This window comes from Theropithecus gelada, chromosome 16, assembly GCF_003255815.1.
Source record: "Theropithecus gelada isolate Dixy chromosome 16, Tgel_1.0, whole genome shotgun sequence".
In the NCBI taxonomy this organism is placed as follows: domain Eukaryota; kingdom Metazoa; phylum Chordata; class Mammalia; order Primates; family Cercopithecidae; genus Theropithecus; species Theropithecus gelada.
Genome location: NC_037684.1, coordinates 6,101,779 through 6,113,897, shown reverse-complemented (window position 1 = coordinate 6,113,897; position 12,119 = coordinate 6,101,779). Strand labels below are relative to the sequence as shown.

General features: G+C 50.4%; 1 protein-coding gene across 3 annotated transcripts in view; it reads right to left on the bottom strand.

Annotated features, from left to right (window-relative positions):
- Positions 1-846: 846 nt before the first annotated feature.
- ADAP2 (ArfGAP with dual PH domains 2) overlaps positions 847-12,119 on the bottom strand; it is a 37,762-nt gene continuing 26,489 nt past the window's right edge. Inside the window, exons 7-11 of one of the 3 annotated variants that reach the window (XM_025363257.1) lie at positions 9,713-9,796; positions 5,744-5,806; positions 4,524-4,601; positions 2,595-2,823; positions 847-1,230 (exon numbers count right to left, since the gene is read on the bottom strand). In XM_025363257.1, the coding sequence (XP_025219042.1) occupies positions 1,196-1,230; positions 2,595-2,823; positions 4,524-4,601; positions 5,744-5,806; positions 9,713-9,796 (489 nt within the window). In that variant the 3' untranslated portion in view covers positions 847-1,195. The remainder of the gene's footprint in view (positions 1,231-2,594; positions 2,824-4,523; positions 4,602-5,743; positions 5,807-9,712; positions 9,797-12,119) is intronic. The other 2 variants (XM_025363258.1, XM_025363259.1) reach the window with 2 other exon arrangements.

The window sequence follows — 12,119 nt, the reverse complement described above, 5'->3', positions numbered from 1 at the left end:
GTCCTTTTCAGCTATTTTTTTTTCCAGGACCAATCAAGAACCATGAATTGCTTTTGGTTGCCATATCTTAGTCTCCTTTTTTTCTTTTTTTGAGGCAGAGTCTCAAAAAAAGTACAGTGGCGTGATCTTGGCTCACTGCAACCTCGGCCTCCTAAACTCAAATGATTCTCCTGCCTCAGCCTCCTGAGTAGCTGGGATTACAGGCATGTGCCACCAAGCCCAGCTAATTTTTGTATTTTTAGTAGAGACAGGGTTTCACCATGTTGGCCAGGCTGGTCTCGAACTCCTGACCTCAAGTGATTTGCCCAGCTAGGCCTCCCAAAATGCTGGGATTACAGGCTTGAGTCACTGCGCCTGGCCTAGTCTCCTTTAATATAGAACAGTTCTCAGACTACTTTATCTTTCACAATATTGACTACTTTCTTTTTTTTTTTTTTGAGATAGAGTCTTGCTCTGTTACCAGGCTGGAGTGTAGTGGTGCAATCTTGGCTCACTGCAATCTCCACCCCCGGGTTCAAGCGATTCTCCTGCCTCAGCCTCCCAAGTAGCTGGGACTACAGGAGTGCACCACCACATCCAGCTAATTTTTGTATTTTCAGTAAGGATGGGGTTTCACCATGTTGGCCAGGATGGTCTTGATCTCCTGACTTCACGATCCGTCCACCTCGGCCTCCCAAAGTGCTGGGATTGCAGATGTGAGCCATTGTACCTAGCCATTGAGTATTTTATCTTTCACTCTTCATTTTTGAAGAGTCCGGGTCAGATGTTTAGCAGAATGCCCCTAATGTGGATTTGTCTGATTATTTCCTCATGGTTAGATTCAGATTAAACTTTTTTTTTTTATAAACAAGATGCCACTTGCATGATGCTGTGGGTGCCTTTTCATTGCAATGCCTCCATTCCAGATGTGAGAAAGTTCTGGGCCTGTAGGGCATTTCAAGCCTGGGTGTATATGGGGGAGGAGGGGATAGATGTTCGTTTATGTACCAGATCCTCAGATCCCTGGGGTGTGTTGGGGGGAAGGCTCAGGGAGCTGATGGATAAAGCCACAGCTTCAGTCCTGGCAGAGTTCACTGCCAGGGATGGCTGCTGACTGCGGGGCACTGATGGTGGGCAGCCAGGGTCGAGGTGCGAACTTCTCCTTCCTACAAGGCGCTCCAGGTGTTCAGTGGCAGCCAGTCCCTCAGTTAATGGGTCACCTGCTGCTGTGGCCACTCTCTGTTGATGCAGCTACAAGGGAAATGAAGAGGGCTGAGGGAGGTGGCCATGCCAATGCTGTTCTGTGGAGGAGAGGGACAGCAAAGGGACAGGTGTACAAAGACAGAGGGAGCCATGGCCAGGTGCAGTGGCTCATGCCTGTAATCCCAGCACTTTGGGAGGCCGAGGCAGGTGGATCACTTGAGCTCAGGAGTTCGAGACCAGCCTGGGCAACATGGTGAAACTCTGTCTCTACCAAAAATACAAAATAAATTAGCTGGATGTGGTGTCACGAGCCTGTAGTCCCAGCTACTTGGGAGGCTGAGGTGAGAGGATTGCCTGAGCCCAGGAAGAGGAGATTGCAGTGAGCTGAGATCGCACCACTGCACTTCAGCTTGGGTGACAGTGCAAGATCCCGTCTCGAAAAAAGAAAATTTAAAAAAAATAACACGAAGACAGAGGGAGCCTCTGAATAAAAAACAGAATGAAGGAGTAAGGGCCAGGGCATCAGAGGGGATGCACACACCAGCAAAGGAGAGAAAAGTGGAGGGACAGAGACAGAGAGAAACCAAGAGACTCATAAATGGCAGCCCACAGAGAAAAGAAAGCCCAGCTGATATGCCTCACTCACAATTTGCAAGTCCCTTTCTGAGGTTCTCTGGCTTTGGCCTTTGTGGGACAGTCAAGAGAGTCTGTGTTTATATCGGTCAGACTCAAAGGGCACAAGTGTTTCCCCTAAGGGGCTGTGCGGGGGTCACCTGCTCAGTCTGTACTTTTCCAAACACAGAAATTCTCCTTTGTGCCCCAGAAGCCAGGCCCTGGGCCAGCAGTTTCCTGCCGGAGCTCGGCATGTCTCCTCCTTTTTCACAGGGCTGTCAGCACTGAGGAAGGCCTACTGGTAAAGAGGAGCAGGAGACAGGCAGACAGAAGGGAGGACTCAGAGAAAAGAAGCCACTAGAAATAGCCTTCCCTCTGGAGTGGGGAGGAATCCAAAAATCCCAGGAGCTGCCCAGCGGGTGTGACCTTAGCTAATAATAACAGGCCAGGGTTTTCTCACGAGAAAAAGGATCAGCATAGAGGAGGGTGGAGGGAAAGAGAAGCTGCTCAGCCCCCACACTGCGAGGGGTACAGACAGTACCCGGGGGTTCTGCCAGGGCCAAACTCCTCTAAAAGCTCCTGGGGAAGGGCTCTGTTACGGGAACCCAGGGTGGACAGAGTAGACTTTTTGGCAATAATGGTATGTCTGTGCTTTTCTTTCTCAGGAAGAGAAGACAGTGAAAAGAGCATAGTCAGGAATCAGGAATCTTTTGTGGCATCACGGCTGAACCTAAGTGAAAAAGCACCTTTCTGCCCTCTGCCCTTGGCCAAAAGAACACCCTTCAGTTCCTGCTTCTTACTGAGGCGGTTGAGGAGCGTCAAGGGGCTGGACAGGACACCCCGCAAACTTTCCAGCCATTCCTGCTGCTCCTTCTCGTTGGGGCAAGTGAGGACATATCTCCGCTCTGGGGTGACAATGGTGAGTCCGGCTTTCCAGCGACTTCCTCGGATGCCCTTGGGCAGGTCTTCATAGACTTCATATCCCTGCTCCTTGTTCCCCAGAAAAACCTGGCCCTGCTCGAAGGCATCCTGAAAATGGAGGGTACAGGGTCATCAGAGGGTGCCCCCAGGGCAGAGGGGCCCTGCAGCCCTGACAGCCTCCAAGCTCTATTTTGGGAAGGGGGTATGAGGTCCCTGCTGGGATTTCTGCTGAGTGGGACCCAGAATTTGAAAGATCAAAACCCTAAGATAAATCATACACGTCATCTGTTGAAAAGATACTGAGGGTGGGCCTGATAGTTCATGCCTATAATCCTAGCACTTTGGGAAGCCAAGGCAGAGAATTGTTTGAGGCCAGGAATATGAGACCAACCTGGGCAATATAGTGAGACCCCTTCTCTGCAAAAAAAATTTATTAATTATTATTATGAATTGTTTTTGGAGACAGGGTCTCACTCTGTCACCCAGGCTGGAAGTGCAGTGGCACAATCATGGTTCATCCCAGCCTCAACCTCCCAGGCTCAGGCGATCCTCCCACCTTAGCCTCCCAAGCAGCTAGGACTACAGGCATGTGCCACCACACCTGGCTAATTTTTAAGATTCTTTCCTTTTCTTTTTCTTTTGTTTTTTTTTTTTTGAGACGGAGTCTCACTCTGCGCCCAGGCTGGAGTGCAACGGCGTGATCTCGGCTCACTGTACCCTCTGCCTCCAGGTTCAAGTGATTCTCCTGCCTCAGCCTCCTGAGTAACCGGGATTACAGGCACGCACCACCATGTCCGACTAATTTTTGTATTTTTAGTAGAGACGGGGTTTCACCATGTTGGTCAGGCTGGTCTTGAACTCCTGACCTCGTGATCCACCAGCCTCGGCCTCCCAAAGTGCTGGGTTTACAGACGTGAGCCACCATGCCCGTCCTTAAGTTTCTTGTAGAGATGGGATCTCATTATATTGCGCAGGCTGGTCTCGAACTTCTGGGCTCAAGTGATCCTCCTGCCTCAGCCTCCCAAAGTACTGGGATTACAGGCAAGAGCCAGAGCACCCAGCCCTACTTTTTTTTTTTTTTTTTTTAATTAGCTGGGCATGGTGGTGCATGCCTGTATTCTGAGCTACTCAGGAGGCTGAGGCAGGAAGATAACTTGGGCCCAGAAGTTCAAGGTTGCAATGAGCTGTGATTGTGCCACTGCATTCCAGCCTGGGTGACAGAGAGAGACTCTGTCTCTAAAAAAATAAATAAGTGATACCTAACATTTATGGAGCACCTATTAAAATCAGCATCAGGAATTACAATGCTTTATAGTAACTTAAATAGCCATCATGGCAACCTCTGGGGAAGGCATTCTTATTAAGCCTGTTTTTCAGAGGAGGAAACTAAGGCACAGAGAGCTAAGTACTCGGCTCAAGGCAACACTACTACAAGTAGCAGGGCTGAGACCAGAGCCCAGACAGCCAGGTTCTAGAGTCCACCACACTCCTAACCAGTACACATCACGGCCTCTTGGTTAGAAGTGAGCCCTGGAGACTAGAGGAAGAAATACACCTCATTTGACCACCACGGGCAGCATTTTGGATACTCATAATGGACTTCCTGAAAGCGAGGGGAAAGAAGCTTCATGCCACAGGAGATTACTTCAAGAGCAACAAAAACAAGGGGTAGAAGTTTTCCTCTCAGGGTTTCTCTAGCTCTGGGGCTCTGGGAGATGTGTTTATCCATAGCTTTCACATAGTTTCAGACAAGCACTACCCAGTTCTGTCTGAGGAAGCCCTGGGGAGGGAGCAGGAGTGGCTCTTACCAGTGGGTTCTTGTAATAGAGCAGCCTCCGCTCATGGCAATCCAGGGCAAACCACCTTTTCTTGAAAGGTTCTCTCTGCTGCAAAAGAGGGAACCTCTTACCATGGATGACCAAGTCAGTTTCTGAGGATAGAGATCAGGGGCCAGCCCAGGCCAGACCAAGGGAGCTGGCCAGTCCCACTGGTTCTCCAGCCCAGCCTCCTCAGTCAGACATCCTAGTGCTTCTCCCTGGGGCCTGGACAGGAGCCCTCAGGCATTGAAGGTTCTGCCCATTACCCTTCCAACCCCACCATACCCTCTACCAGCTTCACCCTGCTGCCTCCAGGTGCTGCCTTGACTTGGAAGAGGCACTTTCCTCTTTCTCAGGCGGTGGACAAAGAAGCCGGAGAAAAAGGAAGTTGGGGAAAATCAGAAGTGGCTACTGCTTGGCAAGGCTGAAAGTGCTGGCCTTGGCCAAATTCTAACCTAGGTCAGGGAGAGAAAGCCCGGCAACAAGAACCACGCGGAGGGGCTGCGCCTCTCTGAAAATAACGCTTTGACTGCTTTTTCCGCCTGCCCAAGGCTTGCTTTCACGATTGCCTAACACAGGGGTATCCAATCTTTTGCCTTCCCTGGGCCACATTGGAAGAATTGTCTTGGGCCACACATAAAATACACTCAACTAATGATAGCTGGTGAGCTTAAAATTAAAAAATCGCAAAAATATCTCATAATGTTTTAAGAAAGTTCACGAATTTGGCTGGGCGTGGTGACTCACGCCTGTAATCCCAGCACTTTGGGAGGCTGAGGTGGGCAGATCGCTTGAGGTCGGGAGTTCGAGACCAGCCTGGCCAACATGGTGAAATCCCGTCTCTACTAAAATTACAAAAATTAGCCAGTCATGGCGGTGGGCACCTGTAATCCCAGCTACTCAGGAGTCTGAGGCAGGAGAATCGCTTGAATCCGGGAGGTGGAGGTTGCAGTGAGCCAAGATCATACCACTGCACACCTCTGGGTGACAGTGCAAGACTCTGTCTCAAAAAAAATTAAAAAAAGAAAGTTTACGAAGTTGTGTTGGGCCTCATTCCAAGCTGTCCTGGGCAGCATGCAGCCCATGGGCTGTTGGTTGGACAAACTTGGCCTAACACCTTTCACTGTTCTCTTAACCGTCATCCCATAAACACATTAAACCTTTTGTGTACATTAAGCCACATAAGTCCCCCAGGGAGTGGTAGAAGGTACCTTTGGCCCAGTCTTTTCCATGAAGCCTTGTTTGAGGTAGTTCCTGGTGAGGAATGGCACGAGCTGTGGAAGAGAGACAGACACTGACCCCCAACTCACACCCCAGAGTTCCAGGTTCCCGCCTGGCTCCCGACAAAGGGGAAGTTTGAAATGGGGAAGGATGTATGCTCATGGCTCATGGTATTATATTTGGAAAGTGCAATGGACATAATATTAATATTTCACAGAGCCAGTCGACAGCACCCCAGATGTTTGCAGAACTTAGTGGCATGGCCAAGTTTTGGTTTAAGGACTCCTTCAGTAACCCCAGGACATAGGCAAGGCTCTGCAGAGACCCTCTTGGTGTCAGGGAACATGTTCTGAGGGTCCACTTTGCGTCAGGCCCCGGTTGCAATTCTCAATCACCCTGCGAGGTGGGTATCACCAGCCTCATTACACATCTGAAGAAACCAGGCCACAGAGAAGGGGCTGGGGATTTTCCTAAAGTCACAGCACTGGTAGCGCGAAGAGCTGAGATTCATGCCCAGGGCCGATGACACTAGACTGTACTCCTACCACTACACTAGGGTGCTAAAGTATAAACATGCCAGGGCCCTCTGAGCAGGACCTTGGGAAAGGCGTGGTCATTGGTCAGAGTTCTGACACAGAGCAACAAGAAAATGATGCGAGAGGCCAGGCGCGGTGGCTCACGTCTGTAATCCCAGCACTTTGGGAGGCCCAGGCAGGTGGATCACTTGAAGCCAGGAGTTTGAGACTAGCCTGGCCAACATGGTGAAACCCCATCTCTACTATAAATACAAAAATTAGCTGGGCATGGTGGTGTGCACTTGTAATCCCAGCTACTCAGTAGGCTGAGGCAAAAGGATCCCTTGAACCGGGGAGGCAGAGGTTGCTGTGAGCTGAGATGGTGCCACTGCACTCCAGTCTGGGTGACAGAGGGAGACTCCGTCTCAAAAAAAAAAAAGAAAAAGAAAAAAAGAAAGAAAAGAAAATGATGCCAGAGTGGACAGAGAAAGTTCTGAAGCAGAAGTCGGGAGACCTGGTTCTAACTCCAGTTCTGGCCTCCACCAGCTGCATTACCTTTGTAAGACCTTCTGTCTTATGAGGCCTTATGTCTCCCCTGTGTGATAAACAACCTGGATCATGTGATCCCCAGAATCCCTTCCAGCCTGTCAGCCTATACTCAGAGATGTTTCCAGGGGTTGATGATGGCCTCCTATGCTCCCAGGCATCAACCTGGAAAGTCTAGAGCTTCAAATGACAGTCCAGGCTTCAAAGAACAGAGAGGCTTCTCCAGAGCTCCAGGGCCCAGGGCAGAGGCACAGGGGAAGTGAGCTCTGGGGAACAGCTACGGGAAGTTTAAAAGGGGGAAAGTTGTGAGCCAAAAATGAAAATATAGGTCAGATGCAGTGGCTCACACCTGTAGTCCCAGCACTTTGGGAGGCCAAGGTAGGAGGATTGCTTGAGGCCAGAAGTTCGAGACCAGCCCGGGCAACATAAGTGAGATACCATCTCTACAAAAAATAAAAAAATTTTTTAAATATAAGAAAGAAAATATAAACTGTACTACTCCCCTCATCCTAAAATACATTCACTAGGCTTTAATTCTTCCATTTGGAGAAAACAGATGGAGTCCCGAACTGCTCAATATTCTGAATTTGAGTCAGCACAGAGCAAGCAGAGGCCTAGGGAAACCATTGGGAGAAAAAGGAAAATCACATGGCTGGAGCACTGCTTCCTGTACTTCAGATGCTTGGCTCGCTGGAGTCTCACAACAGCCCTAGAAAGTAGGTACTATCACCTAGGCAAGTCACCTCACCTCTCTGGGCTGGATCATCTGTCACTATGGCAACAATACCTACTTTCTCTGAAGTCCAAAAGACCACATGCACTTATTACAGGACCACAGACCCCACTGGGATGCCCTGGATTTCCAACATGTGGATCCTAAAGCCTGAGCCAGGCCTGGTGATTATTCAGAACCTCATACCATACACAGACATTAAATGGGAAGAAAGACACGGGATGGATATCGGGTACTGACAGTGGATGAGAGCGGCAGGGGAACATTGAGGATGTTGACCGAAGAGCAATTTCCTTTACACATGTCAGCAAAGATGGGCAACTTGCCCAGATTAAATAAGGCTGAGCATCTGCACTTTGTCCTCCTTCCTCATAGTCAGCAGTCAGCACCCTCTACTCCCCACCCATGGGAGCCAGCATTAACCAGTTCTGGGTGCAAACTCAGCAGACTGACTCAAGGGCTCTGACTCGGGCCTTACTGGAATTGCTCCCAGACAGCTGCCATCTCAGCATATCCTTGGGCCTGGAGGGGACCCTATTCCAGACAACTGGCTCCCTACAAACCTTGGAATTAAGGAGCATTTAGGCTTTCAAGGACGCTCTAGGCTGGGCGTGGTGGCTCATGCCTGTAATCCCAGCACTTTGGGAGGCCGAGGCGGGCAGATCATGAGGTCAGGAGATCGAGACCATCCTAGCGAACACGGTGAAACCCCATCTCTACTAAAAATACAAAAAAATTAGCCGGGCGTGATGGTGGGTGCCTGTAGTCCCAGCTTCTAGGGAGGCTGAGGCAGGAGAATGGCAGGAACCCGGGAGGCGGTGGAGCTTGCAGTGAGCGGAGATCGTGCCACTGCACTCCAGCCTGGGCGACACAGCGAGACTCCATCTCAAAAAAAAAAAAAAAAAAAAAAAAAGGAAGCTCTAACGGTTGAGATTAAGAAAATCCCAGCATTAAAATGGTTTTCCACCCCCATCACTTATAAAATCCTCTTACAGGGGAGCCTCTTGAAGAGGACCAGAGTACAGAATCTCAGAGCTGGAAGGGACCCTGAAGATGACCTGGACTAACTGCCATCTTACCAATCTGGAAACAGAAGCTCAGAGAGGTGCCAGGACCTGCAGGCGTCACACAGAAAGTGAGCAATAGAGCACCCCTGAGAGCCCAGGCTTCCTGGCTCAAGGCAGCATCCTCTGCCCCACACCATGCGGGCCTCCCTGGCCCAGCCTGAAATAGGGAGATGAAGGCCCCAGAAGTCTGGAGACAACCAAAATGAGGTTCTCGGCTCCCCATCATGTTGGCCACGAAGGGCATACCTGCTCCTGTTGCAATTGTAATGGGGAGGATCCCAGGCTTTCCCAAGCCCAGAGCATCACAGGGCAAAGCGGGGATGTTACAAAGGGAAGCGCACCTTTGGTTATTCACCTGCCCTTCCTGGGACTGTGTATCACATCAGTGAAATGGAAATAATCACCCCTGCCCGGCTGCCATTTCACAAGACAAAACAGGCTCAAAGCACTCTGTAAGCAGTATGTTAGGGATCATTTGTACATTTTAGAGGGAGAAGGAGTCAGAAAGAGATGACCAAATGCTGAGCCCCTTGACACTCCTCTGAAGGCGAGAAACTGACCTGCTTTTGGGAGGTTGCTTTGTCATATGTGAAGCTGTAACCCCCCAGGCTCCCCTGGAGAATGCCTTCGGTTTCCCTCTGAGCTACCCAGCCCTCAACCTCGAGGTCTTACCTGCAAACAAACCTAGTCTGGCTTCTTTGGTTTCTTTTTTTTTTTTTTGACACGGAGTCTTGCTCTGTCACCCAGGCTGGAGTGTAGTGGCGCCATCTCGGCTCACTGCAAGCTCCGCCTCCCGGTTTCATGCCATTCTCCTGGCTCAGCCTCCCAAGTAGCTGGAATTACAGGTGCCCGCCACCACATCCAGCTAATTTTTTTGTATTTTTAGTAGAGATGGGGTTTCACCATGCTAGCCAGGATGGTCTCGATCTCCTGACCTCGTGATCCGCCCGCCTCGGCCTCCCAAAGTGCTGGGATTACAGGCGTGAGCCACCATGCCCAGCCCTAGTCTGGCTTCTGAGTGTCTTCGAGGTCAACAGATGAGGAAAGAAGGAGATGGCCGAGAGGAGATTCAGAAATTGGGGTCCACATTTAGCTCACCTCAGACTCCGGGAGTTCAGGAAAAGCCAATTTTAGATACTGCAGACGGGCTGCACGCAGGGCATTGAACCAGTCCACTATCTCCTGCCGAGAGAAGTGCACAGGACACACACACAGCAGTGAGATGGAGTGGGTGGGAGGCTGCGTCTGGTGGCGGGAAGCTAGCTGGGCATTGCGTGTGGGGCGCATGTATTCAGCGCCTGCACACACCCCACAGCTTGGCTCGGGGGCATCCAGGCAGGACTGTGTCAGAGCCTCGTGGGCTAACCCGAACAAACAGGAAGCCTCTGACAGGGATAGCCCCAGAGCCCCGGAAAAGGATCGGGTGAACTGCACAGGAGTTCTGCAATGGCCTCAGACAGTGCTTTTCACCTTCTAATGCGTACAAGATCTCCTGAGGCTCTTGTTAAAATGCAGAGGCATATGCAGTAGGTTTGGAATGGGGCCCAAGACTCTGCATTCCTAACACGCTCTCAGGTGATACGATGCTGCTAGTCAGTGGAATACACTCTAAGGAGAAAGGTTCTAGGAAATCGTTGTCCTCAGATGTCAAAGACTGGCATTTGGGTGGGGAGCAGGTGTGCCTGGGGATGCTCCTCTGATGAGGATGCTTATGGCAACTTAGGCCAAAGCCGGCTTGGTCCCTTCTGCTGTCACTCTGAGAGAACATGTCCCTCAGCAGCCTGGGCCACCTTCATCTCCCACCTAGACAACCACGTATCTAGCTGGCCTTGATCGGCTGTTCTCCAATTGACCCTCTCATGGCAACCAGAGTGATTTTTTTTTTCTTTTTTTGAGATGGAGTCTCACTCTTGCCCAGGCTGGAGTGCAGTGGCATGATCTCGGCTCACTGTGACCTCCGCCTCCCAGGTTCATGCCATTCTCCTGCCTCAGCCTCCTGAGTAGCTGGGACTACAGGCACCTGCCACCATGTCCAGCTAATTTGTGTATTTTTAGTAGAGACGGGGTTTCACTGTGTTAGCCAGGATGGTCTCAATCTCCTGACCTCATGATCCGCCTGCCTCGGCCTCCCAAAGTGCTGGGATTACAGGCGTGAGCCACCACGCCTGGCCTGCAGATTTTCTAATTACAAATCTAATCAGTCTGACTTGGAGTCCTGTCTACTACCCACAGGAAAAAAAAAAAAAAAAAGTCTTAAGTTCTTTACTATGACTGCTGTCTGAGCTCCTTCCATGCAAAACTATATGCAATTCTCCCAACACCTACTGCTCCTTCGTCTTGGGACATTCTGCTTAGCCCACTCCATCCCACACACACTTTTTACGTAAAACATTCTACTTCTCCCACAGGTTAGTTCTGATGTTGTAATAGATTTTCGGTGCTTGCTCAGCCCAAGCCCTGCTTCTGTGAGAACTACCCCGCCTATCTTCACCCAACCCCAGTTGCAGCCCCATTTACTGCTGTGATCCTGCCCCTGCTTAACCACAGCAGCTGGACCAGGCCTGGACCAATACAGAGGCTGGACTGGGCTTATCAGATTCCTTCTCCCAGGAATTTGGAATTGGAAGACTAAAAGGCTTGTTCAAATAGTGGTAGTTTGTGACTTTGATACAATATGATGATTGAGAAAGTCATTTGAATATGGTTTCAAAGGAATAAAACCATTTCCCTTTCTCTCTCATAGGCGAAGCACACAGGCCTAGGATTCCAGGGGTCTGTGCTCTCTTGTCCTGGGGTTCACTAAGGACCCTCTGGCCAGGTGCGGTGACTCATGCCTGTAATCCCAGCAGTCTGGGAGGCTGAGGCGGGTGGATCACCTGAGGTCAGGAGTTTGAGACCAGCCTGACCAACATGGTGAAACCCCATCTCTACTAAAAATACAAAATTAGCCAGGTATGGTGGTGCATGCCTGTAATCCCAGCTACTCGAGAGGCTGAGGCTGGAGAATTGCTTGAACCTGGGAGGCAGAGGTTGCAGCGAGCTGAGATTGTGCCACTGCACTCCAGTCTGGGCGACAGAGCAAGACTCCTTCTCCAAAAAAAAAAAAAAAAAAAAAAAGAACCTTCTTAGGTGTCAGGCACTAAGGGAATGGGGCCAGCCCAGAAAAGACATGCCTAGGCCTTCACATTGGAAGGTCTCTCCAGTCACAATCTGGTGATCCTGGTGCCAAGTCCAACCTGCATACCTGTTTGGCTCCTGAAGTTTTGTTTGTTTCAATCCTCCAAGCAGGTTTTCCTGTTTGCCACAGCCCCCTCCTCACCCCTTATGCCTGTCCACTTAGTTTTTAAATCACCCCCTGACTCCTGCAGGCAGGAATCTGGAGTCCTCATTTATGCCCATCTAACAGACAGGCTGGGGCATCAAGCACAAGAGAAGAACGGCCAGACCCAGGTTGTCAGAGGCACCATACTGGGTAGATAGGAGGGAGCTGGGTATCCTAAGTGCC